The 13510-nt window shown below is 41.8% G+C and overlaps 1 protein-coding gene across 2 annotated transcripts in view; it reads left to right on the forward strand.

Moving 5' to 3' along the window:
* Nucleotides 1-6058: 6058 nt before the first annotated feature.
* ACTR2 (actin related protein 2) overlaps nucleotides 6059-13510 on the forward strand; it is a 37004-nt gene continuing 29552 nt past the window's right edge. Inside the window, exon 1 of one of the 2 annotated variants that reach the window (XM_038551451.1) lies at nucleotides 6059-6241. In XM_038551451.1, the coding sequence (XP_038407379.1) occupies nucleotides 6194-6241 (48 nt within the window). In that variant the 5' untranslated portion in view covers nucleotides 6059-6193. The remainder of the gene's footprint in view (nucleotides 6242-13510) is intronic. The other variant, XM_038551452.1, reaches the window with a different exon arrangement.

A 13510-nucleotide genomic window follows, 5' to 3' on the forward strand; every position in this document is an offset into this window, starting at 1 on the left:
TATTTAACCAACCACAAGAAAGCAATCAAATGGGACACCTGGTTGGCTCAGCAGTTGGGTGCCTGCCTTCGGCCCAGGATGTAATCCCAGAGTTCTGAGACTGAGTCCCACATCAGGCTCTCTTCATGGAGCCTGCCTCTCTCTGCTTGTGTCTCTACCTCTCTCTCTCTGTGTCTCTCATGAATAAGTAAATAAAATATTTAAAAAAAAAGAAAGCAATCATACAAATCCAGAACATGGAACATTTCTATAGCCAAATGACCTGGACTCTTCAAAGAGTTAACATCATGAAAAAAAAGTGGGAAGACTTTTCTAGACTTACTCTAGATTAAGAGATCAAAGAGATGTAGCAAGGGGTGTTGGGGTGTCTCAGTCAGTTGAGCATCAACTCTTGGTTTCAGCTTAGGTCATGATCTCATGGGAGCCCACCTGAAGCTCCATGCTTAGTGGGGAGTCTCTCCTTTTGTGCCCCATCCCCAGTTGCATGTACAAGTGCATGCGCTCTCTAATTTTTTTTAAAGATTTTATTTATTCATGAGAAACACGGAGAGGAGAGAGAGAGAGAGGCAGAGACACAGGCAGAGGGAGAAGCAGGCTTCATGTAGGAAGCCCAACGTGGGACTCGATCCCAGGACTCCAGGATTACACCCTGGGCTGAAGGAAGCGCTAAACCGCTGAGCCACCCAGGCTGCCCTGTGCTCTCTAATAAATAAATAGATATTTAAAAGAGAGAGAGAGATAACAAACACAATATATGAACCCTGATTGGATCTTGGTTTAGGAAGAAAAATAGCTATAAATGTGGTAGGGACAACTGGGGAAATATGAATATGGACTGAATGTTAGATGATATGGAATTATTGCTAATTTTTCCTAGATATAATGATACCATGGTTTTGTAAAAGATTGCATGTATTCTTCAAATGGGCATGTTGAAGAATTTAGGAGTGAAATCCACTATCCAAAACACTAAAGCATTGACAAAGAAGAGGGTGACCAGCATGACAATGGCCAGTTTTAGATCTGGGTTTTCAGCAGGACTCAATAGAGCCACCTTTTTCCACTGAAGTATGAGGAGGGTGATGAAGCCAACAGACTTTTCAAAAATCACATTCAAGATGTAAAGAGCACACTGCCGGACCTAGGCTCCACACTGCAGAGGGTCTCCACATTTGTCCAAATGCAGGGGCTCCCACTGACTTGACCAAATCACTTAGGGTCTACACCCCTACATAGATGAGCAACTTGCCAACAATTGTGTCCCAAGACGAAGTCGAAATGAACAAGTGTCCTCTTCAATAAGATCTGCTGGGTACACATTTGCAGAGTGGGTGAACAACATTCCTATGACTTGTTTGGAAGTGTCTAAAACCATATCCTCCAGGGACATCTTTCATGCTTTGGTTCTTGGGTTTGAGCATCAACATGCTGAAGGCCACTGCGGAGCTGCCCCTGAAGGAAGATGCCAAAACTGCAGGAGTGAAAGGCTCTTGCCTGGCAGCTCCCACCAGCCTTGAGGGCGGCCTGCCCGGTAGTCCCAGCTTGAGTGCCTGGTGGAGCCCTACATCGCCAGCCTGGTGGAGAGGCACAAGTCCCAGTCTACTGGTAGCTTTCCTGCCTGCAGGCCACCACTGTCATTATGGTTTTAATTTGTATTTCCCTAATGATTAGTATCTTTCCATGTGCTTATTATTATTATAAAACATCTTGGGTGAAATGTCTATTCAAATCTTTCACCCACTTTAAAATTAGGTAATTTGTCTAATTTGTTGTTGTTATGTGCTCTTAATTTATTCTGGATACAAGTTCTTTGTGGGATATATAATTTACAAAAATCTTTTAGTCTGTGGCTTGTCTTTTTGTTTTATATATACATGAGTTAAAAGTTTAAAATTTCTGTTAAGTCCAACTTATCATTTTTTTTCTTTTATGAATCATGAGTTTGGTGTTACATCTAAGCAATCTTTGCTTAACATCAAAAGATTTTTCTCATCTTTTTTTCCATAACTTATAGAGTTTTAGTTCTTCTAATTAATTTTTATTTTTCATTTTTTTTAAAGATTTTATTTATTTATTCATGAGAGACAGAGAGAGAGAGGCAGGGACACAGGCAGAGGGAGAAGCAGGCTCCATGCAGGGAGCCTGACATGGGACTCGATCCCGGGTCTCCAGGATTACACCCTGGGCTGCAGGCGGCACTAAACTGCTGTGCCACCCGGGCTGCCCTATTTTTCAATTTTTTAAAGATTTCTTTAAATCTTTAATCTGTATACCCAATGTGGGGCTCAAACTCACAATCCTGAGATCAAAATTCACACGTTCCTCCAACTAAGCCAGTCAGACTCCCCAGCTCTAAATTTAAATTTATGATCCATTTGAATAAATATTTGCGTATAGCGTGAGGTAAGGATCAAAGTTCTTTTTTCTCTCCACATACAAGAATATCCAATTATTCAATCACTATTTTTTTTGAAAAAAAGGTTACCCTTTCCCTCATTGAATTGTTTTAGCAGATTTGTTGAAAATTAATTGACCATAAATATAAGTTTATTTCTGGGCTTTCTATTCTGTACTATTGATCTCTCCTTGTGACAATATCACAGTCTTCATTACTGTAGCTTTATAATAAGTTTTGAAATCAGTCAAAGTATGCCACTTTAGCTTTTCTTTTTCTAAATTGTTTTGGCTATTCTGGTCCTTTTGCATTTCCATATAGCTTTTAGGATCAAACTTGTCAATTTCTAAAAAAGAAAAAAGCCTGCTGGGGTTTTGATAGAAATTACATTTGAATTTATAGATCAGTTTGAAGAGAACTGTCATCTTAACAATGTGTTTAATCCATGAACATGGTATGTTTACTTATCTAGATCTTTTCTTTTTCTCAGCAATGTTTCATAGTTTTCAGTACATAGGTTTTATATTAAATTTGGATTTTTCTGATATTCTTTCATTTTCAGATTGTTCACTAATGACATATAATAATGTATTGATTTCTGTTATGTAGACCTCATATCCTTTGATGTTACTAGACTTAATTTTTTTAAAGCCCTCGTTTCTCATGTGTAAAATGGGGATAGATATACCTAGCAAGATTTTTGTGTGAAATAATATACATAAAATCATGACAGAAGGATAGAAGCGAAGTCTCCCTACCTCCTACCCCAAAATAATTGCCTAAAATGTGTGATCACATTATTTTGAGGAAAGTGAAATGACCAGGTAGACGGCAGGAGCCAGTCACCAATAGTACTGCATCTGAATTTGCATAATCAAGGATTTGCTGCATTTCCATGAGTGTAGTGAATAGATGTTGGTTGATATTTTCTATCATCTGCATGTACTGTTTTTATAATTGGAAAAAAAACGAAAAATGTAGGATGCCTGGGTGGCTCAGTGGTTGAGCATCTGCCTTCAGCTCAGGGCGTGATCACGCGATCCAGGGATTGAGTCCCACTACTCCCTGCGAGGAGCCTGCTTTTCCCTCTGCCTCTGTCTCTGCCTCTCTCTTTCTGTGTCTCTCATGAATAAATAAATAAAATCTTTTTTAAAAACAGAAACAAAAAATGTAATTTCTTAAAAATTAAAAAATATGAAATTTAATTTCATAGAAAGGAAAAATAAAAGGACACAGAAATGCTTGAGTTCAATTTGCTGAGATCAAATAAATATATTTCCAGGAAAATTGTATAGTGCTGGGCACCGGAGCCACAAAAGGAAGATGTGTAATTTGTGAACTAATGCACTGCTCAGCGGGGTGTGGTACCTCAACAACTACTAAAGCAGATCCAGTGGGACACCTGGGTGGCTCAAGTGGTTGAGCATCTGCCTTTGGCTCAGGGTATGATCCTGGAGTTCCAAGATCGAGTCCTGCATTGGGCTCCTGCATGGAGCCTGCTTCTCCTCCTTCTGCCTATGTCTCTGCCTCTCTCTGTGTCTCTCATGAATTAATAAATAAAATCTTAAAAAAAAATAAAGAAGATGCAGAAAAGGCATATTTCCCTGGGGCCTCCTATCCATCCTAATTTCTCAAACTTTCAACTACTATGGCAGCTTTAATCTATTTTATATGTTGAAGTTCCACATAAGATTATATTTGAGGGGCACACCTGAGTGGCTCAGTCAGTTAAGTGGTAGACTGGATTTTGACTCAGGTCATGATCTCAGGGTCCTGGGATTGACCCCTGCATCAGGCTCCACGCTCAGCAGGGATTCTGCTTACGGATTCTCTCTTTCCCTCTCCTGCTGTCCCTGCCATGCTCAAGCACTCTCTCTCTAAAACAAATAATCTTTAAAAAAAAAAAAAAAAAAGAAGAAGACTAAATTCAAATAAACTGGTCTAATAAAAGAAAGAGGTGAAAACTGAGAGGCAGCCTATTATAATACTGGACTGAAGGATTCATGATCCAAGTTTTATTCTAGTCGCTGTACATACACAGCCATGTGAAAGGCACAATTGTAGTTGTCACCTGTCAAAAATGCTGGCATTTTTTTCTAGGTAAATTTTGACATCACTTATCCAATACTTGTTGAGTGTAATGAGCGCGATATTATGCATATATCCATGATAAACTAATTAGTGAAGAAAAAGAGCAAAGAGCATCTTGAGGGTTATCAGCAAAGTCTTCATCTTTGTGCAGATGTGCAGACATCTCCTGATTGGATTTAAAAAAAAAAAGGTAGAGGCATTATAGGTAGAAAGAACGATACATTTAGAAGTAATTAATAATAAACAGCTACCACTGAATGGATACTTTATGCATGGAATTTTATCCTCACAACCAGCCATGGAAGCAGAGGTTAGCATTCCAATGCATAGGCGAGGGTATGGCCAAATCACAGAATGCTTGAGTGGCAGGGCCGTATTTGAAACTGGGGTCGTCGGATTTCGAAGCCAAGACTCTGGGTGCAAACAGGTGCATACACTGGAGAGGTGTGGAGTAGCGAGGGTGCTGCTGGATTTCGAAGCCGAGACTCTGGGTGCAAATAGGTACATACACTGGAGAGGTGTGGACTAGCGAGGTGCTGCTGGATTTCGAAGCTGAGACTCTGAGTGCAAATAGGTACATACACTGGAGAGGCGTGAGGTGTGAAGCAGCGAGGTGCTGCTGGATTTCGAAGCCGAGACTGGGTGCAAGCAGGTGCATACACTGGAGAGGTGTGGAGTAGCGAGGTGCTGCTGGATTTCGAAGCTGAGACTCTGGGTGCAAACAGGTGCATACACTGGAGAGGCATGAAGCAGCGAGGTGCTGCTGGATTTCGAAGCCAAGACTCTGGGTGCAAATAGGTACATACACTGGAGAGGCGTGAGGTGTGAAGCAGCGAGGTGCTGCTGGATTTCGAAGCCGAGACTGGGTGCAAGCAGGTGCATACACTGGAAAGGTGTGGAGTAGCGAGGTGCTGCTGGATTTCGAAGCCGAGACTGGGTGCAAACAGGTGCATACACTGGAGAGTGTGGAGCAGCGGGGTGCTGCTGGAAAGGAAGTGGTGAGCCACGGGCCTAAAAAGGTAGGTGCCCACTACCGCCCTCTTGACTAAAGGCAAATTGGGCAAAAAGGGTGGGGGGTGGGCTGGAATTGGGAGATATCAGGACAAACGCATGACTTCATGTGTGTGTATCCAGCCCAGTTCTGTTCCCCGAAGAGGCCTGGGGAGCAAGGACAACCGCAAGCCGTGCTCAAAGGTGGGGTCAGCAGGGACGTGCAGGTTTGCTTCCCCTGCGTCCGCCCGCTCCGCTGTCTCCTCTCGCCACGGATGCACGGTCCCTCACCTTCCTGCCTGCCTCTTTTGCAGACAGCTAAGCAGCCCCCTCAACTCCTGCGACGCCCGGGACCGCAGCACCCGCCAGCCCCGCCGCCATGAAAGCCCGGCGAAGCTCCCGGAACCGGAAGCAGCGAGGAAGAGCCCGGGTGGGCGGTGACCGCGACGGCGGAAACCCGATCTGTGGGCGGGGCCTCGTCGCGTCTCCGCCTCTTATTGGACCTCACGCCTGCCAGTCTCTGTCTCCGCCCTCTTATCCCCGCCCCTTCCGTGCGTTCCGTGTCTTAAACGGCGGGTGGGGCCGGGCGGAGACTTCCGGTTGGTGGAAGAAAGTTGGGGCGGAGGAGGGGCCGCGAGGAAGGAGGAGGAAGAGGAAAGGGCCGGGCGGCGGGGGCTGTAGGTCGTTCGGCGGCGGCGGCTCTCTTCCGGGAGGACGATGGACAGCCAGGGCAGGAAGGTGGTGGTGTGCGACAACGGCACCGGGGTAAGCGCCCGGCCGGGGACGTGCTGGTGGCGCGGCGGCCCTCGGCGCTCGCGGCGGCGCCCATGGGCCCTCGGGCCGCCGGGACCCGGGGGCGCGGGGCAGCGCTTCCGGCCTCCGCGGGCGTGGGGGGCGAGCTGACCCGGGGCAGCTCGGGGTCGGGGCGGCGGGCCTGGCGGACGCTGGAGGCGGAGGGGTGGGGTGGGGGATGGGGAGGCCCGGGGGGACCCAGCCTGCAGCCCGGCCGCCGCCGCCGCGCCCAACGGGGATGCTCTGGCTAGAGGGCTGCAGGGGTCAAAGGCCGGGCAGGTAGGTCTGCTCCATGAGGATTCTGTTCCCCAGGGTCGCTGCTTCTGTAGAAGGGAGAAGCACCAGGAGGGCCTTCCTCTTCCTGTAGAATTGAAGATACCGAACGGCAGGCAGGAAACGAGCTCGAGGAGAGAAAAAAAAAAAAAAAAGGGGGAAGTGCTGTCATGCAACGAGCCGCAGCCCTTTCGCAGTTTTCGGGCAGCCGCAGTTTTTGGAGCTGTTCCCCCCTTACCCGGGGGTGAGGGAGCAGCGTGGAGCCAAGCATCATTTACTTTTTGTTATGCAGGCTGGGAATTTGGCCTCGGTGCAGCCTCCGCAGAGGCACGTCTGTGTCCATTGATCTTGGGAGATCTGGGACACCCCCCGCCCCCCCCCCCCACTAAGGCTCAAGTGTTCATTGTGGACCTTGCAGGGGAAGTTCACCAATTCTGGTAACTCCCTCCCCCATCCTACTTCCTTAGATGCAGAAACACAGATCATGTTAAGTTTTTAAGATTCCAAAAGACAGACGATTGTTAAAAAAAAAAAAAAATTGGCTAAACACTGATTTAGAAATCATGTGAAAGTTGTTGCGTTCAAACCCCTCCCCCCATTAAAAAAAAACGCAACCTATTTGGAGTGGCACATTAGGAGACAGAAGTGTTACTGGGATGGATGAGTTCTGTAGTGATCATTTGCCCCTACATTGCAATGATTTCTTTTCTTTTTTTTTTTTTTTTTTTTTAAGATTTTTATTTATTTACTCATGAGAGACACACAGAGAGAGAGGGGCAGAGGGAGAAGCAGGCTCCATGCAGGGAGCCTGACGTGGGACTCCATCCAGGGTCTCCAGGATCACGCCCTGGGCCGAAGGCAGGCGCTAAACAGCTGAGCCACCTGGGCTGTCCCATTGCAATGATTTCCAATCATTTTGGACTTAGGGTATTTTATGACTTTTCTCCTCTTTTTTCCATAAATGTAGCATACGAATGAAAATAGGCTTCCAGGGATCCCTGGGTGGCGCAGCAGTTTGGCGCCTGCCTTTGGCCCAGGGCGCGATCCTGGAGTCCTGGGATCGAGTCCCACGTCGGGCTCCCGGTGTATGGAGCCTGCTTCTCCCTCTGCCTATGTCTCTGCCCCTCTCTCTCTCTCTCTCTCTCTCTCTCTCTCTCTGTGTGACTATCATAAATAAAATAAAAAAAATAAAATAAAATAAAAAAGAAAATAGGCTTCCAGTTATGAAGTGGATAAATCACAGGGATGACAAGTACGAATCTGGTCAGTGGCATCTTTACAGCACTTATATGATGACCGATGACAGCTACATCTGTGGTGTGGGAGGCACGACATACAGTTGTCAAATCACTACGTTGTACACCTGAAAAAAAATTTTTTTACTTGAATTTTAAAATATTCTGGAAATTGGATTGTTGGGATGAAAAATAAAAGAGCTGATATTTACTGGCATAATACTACCCTTACTGTTTTACAGACTTTCAGAAGCGATGATTATATTAGTTTTGTATGAACTAAGTTAAAAACAAGAGAGTAAGAAGAGATATAATCATGGGACATCCGTTCAAAATCGTATACTTAAAAAAAAAAAAAAGAAAGAGAAAAGATCCACCACTATGGAAACATGTAAATATGTTTCTGTGTCCACAAACTTCTAAAGTTTTAGAGGGAGAAATAAGTTCGTAGAGGTTACCCTGTGAGTTTGGGGATAAGAGGGAGGGAAGATGGGAAAGGCTTTGTGACTCTTCTGCATTATTCGAAAGTGGTCTGTTTTGTTTTTTAAGAAAACATGAGACTCTTCAAATTAACTACAAACATTACTTTTATAGCTGAAAGTCAGTTAAAGGTGCTTTAAAAAAAAAAAAGTAGCTTGATTCCCCCTGTAGTCTCAAATTGACCTCTAAATAAATCTAAGACTTTAAAAATTGAATTTAAAATATTTTTGTAGATATATTTTATATTCCCTTTAGAAATCAGAGCCTTTATATTTCAGTGGATTCCTTCTCTTCGAATGATAATGAGCTCTGTATTTGTAGTGTATGAGCTTTTTGATATTCAATTAGAATAGGAGTGTTAGCCATGAGTTCTTTTTTTATTACTATTTCATTAGTTTACCTGAGGTAGAAAGCTGATTGTATGTTACTGATTAGGCTTATGGCTAATCCATAATTTAAGATTCTTGTACTTTAAGAGATCAGTAAAGGAAAAATGTAGTTAATTTGAACAAAATTTATGTATTTGGTGTTACATTTCTAATTACTTTAAAAATTTATCTGAATTTTCTATAGACCTGACTGGCTTCAAATGAAGAAATAGTTCTGATGTAATATGTAGCTAGGAATGCTGTGATATTTCTGAAAATTTAGAGTATTCTAAATACAGAAATTCTCTATTTCTTACTGCTTATATTTCATAGTCCTCTTGATTTAGTTTAGGTACCTAAAGCTATACTGAGTTATCTACAAGTAAATACTAAGGTGTTCAAATTTAATTTCTAAAAACTTATGTAAATAGTTGTTAGTCTTTTTTTTTTTTAAGATTTTTTTAAAATTTTTATTTATTTATGATAGTCACGGAGAGAGAGAGAGGCAGAGACACAGGCAGAGGGAGAAGCAGGCTCCATGCACCGGGAGCCCAACGTGGGATTCGATCCCGGATCTCCAGGATCGTGCCCTGGGCCAAAGGCAGGCGCTAAACCGCTGCACCACCCAGGGATCCCAATAGTTGTTAGTCTTAAAGCAACTTGCCTTTTACACATTTTAGGTTTTAGACTTATAGGCAATTTGAGAAGTTGATGATTTTGTCTAACCTTGCTGGCAGGCCCTGATTCAAATTTTCTAAAAGTGGGTGAGTTCTTAGGATTACATGCCAGATTACAGATCACGTGCCAGATGTTGGTCTTGCAGCGTCTCTTCTGCACCAGCTCCCACCTAGACTAGGGTCTCTCTCAATTAGGGTGGGTGGCCTAGAGAAGGAAAACTTACCTGATTCCATTTATGCATTTCATCTTTGTAACCATTCAAACCTAAAATAGAGCTTGCATCTAAATAGAGCCCCTGAAAATGGCCAGACAGGTGAAAATCTGGAGATCTGCTTAGGCGTCTTTCAAGAGTTGGGCCCAAGGCCCCTAATATATATTGTTGCCAAATGGGTGATTTCATCAGCATTGAGCTAGTTCACCAAGGGGGAAGACCTCTGCGCCTGCTATGTGACTGGTACAATTTTTTAGGGTCTTGGGGATCCCTGGGTGGCTCAGCGGTTTGGTGCCTGCCTTCACGCCCAGGGCGTGATCCTGGAGTCCCGGGATCGAATCCCACGTCGGGCTCCCTGCATAGAGCCTGCTTCTCCCTCTGCCTGTGTCCCTGCCTCTCTGTCTCTCTCTCTGTATCTCATGAGTAAATAAATAAAATCTTTAAAAAAATTTTTTTCTAGGGTCTAGTGATACAAAATAGCTTGTAGTGCTAGGATAATTATGCTTTCACTAATAATTCTCACATTTGTTGTTTATGGTATGCTTTATCAGATTTATGCTATATTTTAACTTTTTTTTTTAAAGATTTTATTAATTTATTCATGAGAGAGACAGAGAGGCAGAGACACAGGCAGAGGGAGAAGCAGGCTCCATGCAGGGAGCCCGATGTGGGACTGGATCCCGGGTCTCCAGGATCAGGCCCTGGGCTCAAGGCAGGCTCTAAACTGCTAAGTCACCCAGAGATCCCTATGCTAGTTTGCTAGTTTATATGTTGAATTTAGGAGTGCTGACGTAAGAACAAACCAAAAACAAATTTGGCTTCACTCTGCAAAATGCTTTGGAATAGAATTTGGCTTAAGATGAAACTAATCACTAGGCAATTAAATTAATAAATATATTAATACCATCAGATTGAATTAATAAAGAAAAAATTAAATAAGCTCAAATAAGGCTTTATAAACCCCAGTTTATTTTTCTCAGGGGAGAAACGTACTTTTAGAGCATATATAGGTGGATTTTTTTTCTTCATTTTTGCTTGAAAGAACGTTATACTGTTCATGCTCTTACCATTTGATGACTCAGTGGCAAGTAAGGGAGCCAGTTCAAACCACAGTGCTACGAAAAGGAAACTATATATGGTAAAATCTATTTCTTAAACATAGCCTTCTTGCACACAATGAGAGAACTAAGTCCAGGTCTTAAAATGATTAGAGTGGGTGAGGTATTTCAAGGATTAAAATAATACCAAATGAGTAGTTGAGAAAAGAATATTTTCTTTGCATTTTATCGCATCATTAATTAGATTTTTTTAAAAAGTACTTTTTGCAAGAAAGGAAATGCCAAATTGCGTCTTCATTTTGTTATTAAAAATAGATTTTGATTAAGTTCTTGTTATAGCTATTAATGCTTTCGGATTTGAAATAATGTGACATAGTACAGCTACTGTCATTTTAACTGAGTATCTGGTACTTTGTAAGAGTGTTAGTTCTGGATTACTGTGGCAACATCTGCTTCCAATAAGCTGCATAAGCTGAATAAGTAATTTCATTAATAAGCGATTGATATATTTAATTTGAATTAAAAGCCAAATTTCCTTGTTTTGTAAAACACCAGAATAAGTAAGTAGGTTTACAGTTGTTTTGATAGTTTCAGGGGGTCTCATAGCTTAGTCTCTTGGCAAGTATTTCATCCCTTAAAATATGCTCAAACAAGAATTTTAAGATCTAAACTGCCCATGTGAACATTTATAATCAGTAAACATTGACTATGTGCTTTTTTATGTATTTGCTATGTGGCATGCTTCTGAGTATGTGCCTCTCAGAATGAGAGGGGAAGCAGATCAACCTTCACAGCCTCCTCCCGGCACCAGGACTTTATTTCCCATGCCAGGCTCATCCTCCCACCTGCAATTTTAATATGATTTCTCTCTTAAATCATTTGTTTATATTTAATATGCTGATGGCCCTTAAAAACTTGTTGATTGTTTTTTCATTCATTCTATAAATTTCTTTGAAAGCATTTATACCTATATAAGTGAGCATTTTTAGACTGCAGTGGACACTTTTGACACTCCCAGTGTTCTTATCTGTTCATTACTTTGTGGTAAACATAAGGATTTAATATCTACATAGTACTTTCTATATTTGGAATATAAGGTAAATTATGACTAATGTTATTAGGCTGATGATCATGACAGTTTTACTTACAGAAATTTGGGTATGGTTAGAATAATAATTAGAAGAGATTCTCTATCCTTCCATATCTTTTCAGTTCATATTAAGTGAGCTGAATTTTGACTTAAGGACAAGAAAGAATTTATGCTGTAGAAGAATGTGGGAGGTTTTTTCCTTTTTCTGTTAATTTGAATATACTTAAAAATACTAGGAATTATTAATTTCCTCTGTGGCATTTGTCTTTCCAATTCCTTCTGGGTCACATTGATAAATATGTTAGAAGACATTGTAGAAAAATAGACTAGTACTACTGAATTCTGTTTAACATTATTTTGGGATAAGAATATAGTATAGTTCTTTACTGTCAACCACTACTCAAATGGAGAAGTAGGTGAGAGCAAACGGATTATTCCTTATGCCATCATATCCTACTATTGACTTGAAAGTAATCCAATAGGAATTGTATCATAGTTTTAGAAGGAGGTAGCTATAACTGAAAAATGCCCTAGCCTTGGTGGCTTAGAGGTTAAGTAACCAGGACTGGGTTCTGTGGGTTTGGAAGAATATGAACAGTATGTTTTTATTTGTTTGTTTTTAAGATTTTTTTGATTTATTAGAGCCACAGAGACAGAGAGAGGGAGGCAGAGACACAGGCAGAGGGAGAAGCAGGCTCCATGCAGGGAGCCTGACTGTGGGACTCAATCCCGAGTCTCCAGGATCACGCCCTGGGCTGAAGGCGGTGCTGAACCGCTGAGTCACCGGGGCTGCCCGGTATGTTTTATGTAGATTCTAGAATGTAAAGGTTAATTGAGAGGATAGGAATTCAGGAGGTATTTCAGACAGATTTTTCATAGTTTAATCTGCATAAGTCATGACTTTAACATATTTTGAAAGTTCTATTTATAAAAGACTTGAAATTCACTTGAAGTTCTGATTGGCAGAATGTTTAGGCTATTTATAATTAAATGTTGTTCATCAACATTTCCAACAAGGTTGGTGCAGATATGTTTGAAATATGAAAATTCTGTATTTTGGAGGGTTAGTCAAAAGTCAGTAAGTTTAAGATTGATGCTAAGTTTTACAATCAACTAAACAGTTCCTTGGGGATCCCTGGGTGGCGCAGCAGTTTGGCGCCTGCCTTTGGCCCAGGGCGCGATCCTGGAGACCCGGGATCGAATCCCACGTCGGGCTCCCGGTGCATGGAGCCTGCTTCTCCCTCTGCCTGTGTCTCTGCCTCTCTCTCTCTCTCTCTCTCTCTCTCTCTGTGACTATCATAAATAAAAAAATAAATAAATAAATAAAAATAAAAATAAATAAAAAAATAAAAATTAAAAAAAATAAATAAAATAAAAATAAACACAGTAGCTTTCTGTGAAGGGATAGGTTAATAGTTTCTGTCAACCTTTTCGTTATTACTGTCATGTGTCACATTCAGATACTGTTTTTCTCCTTAATTCTTTTCAGAGAATGTATGGTGCCTGGAGCCATGATACAATGCACTTTTTCTCAATATGAAATGTATTCTCTGTATTAAAATAATCATAGTATCATACATTCAAATCAACAGCAAACTTAATTTTTATTGATCAGTTACATAGTATGCACTTCCTACATGCCAGACACGGTTCTAGGCACTTGGGATTCATCAGTAGACACAAAATCCTTGCACAAGAGAACCTACATTGAATAAAGACTTATTAAGGAAGAGGGTAGAGACTCTGATTACACTTCCTGTGCTATAGCTTCCTCCTCCCACCCTAAGGTTTTTAATTGCATTTCCTTGCAATGTCTGCTCTTAAAAAGAAGACTGAACAGACTGTATTA

This window comes from Canis lupus, chromosome 10, assembly GCF_011100685.1.
Source record: "Canis lupus familiaris isolate Mischka breed German Shepherd chromosome 10, alternate assembly UU_Cfam_GSD_1.0, whole genome shotgun sequence".
NCBI lineage: Eukaryota > Metazoa > Chordata > Mammalia > Carnivora > Canidae > Canis > Canis lupus.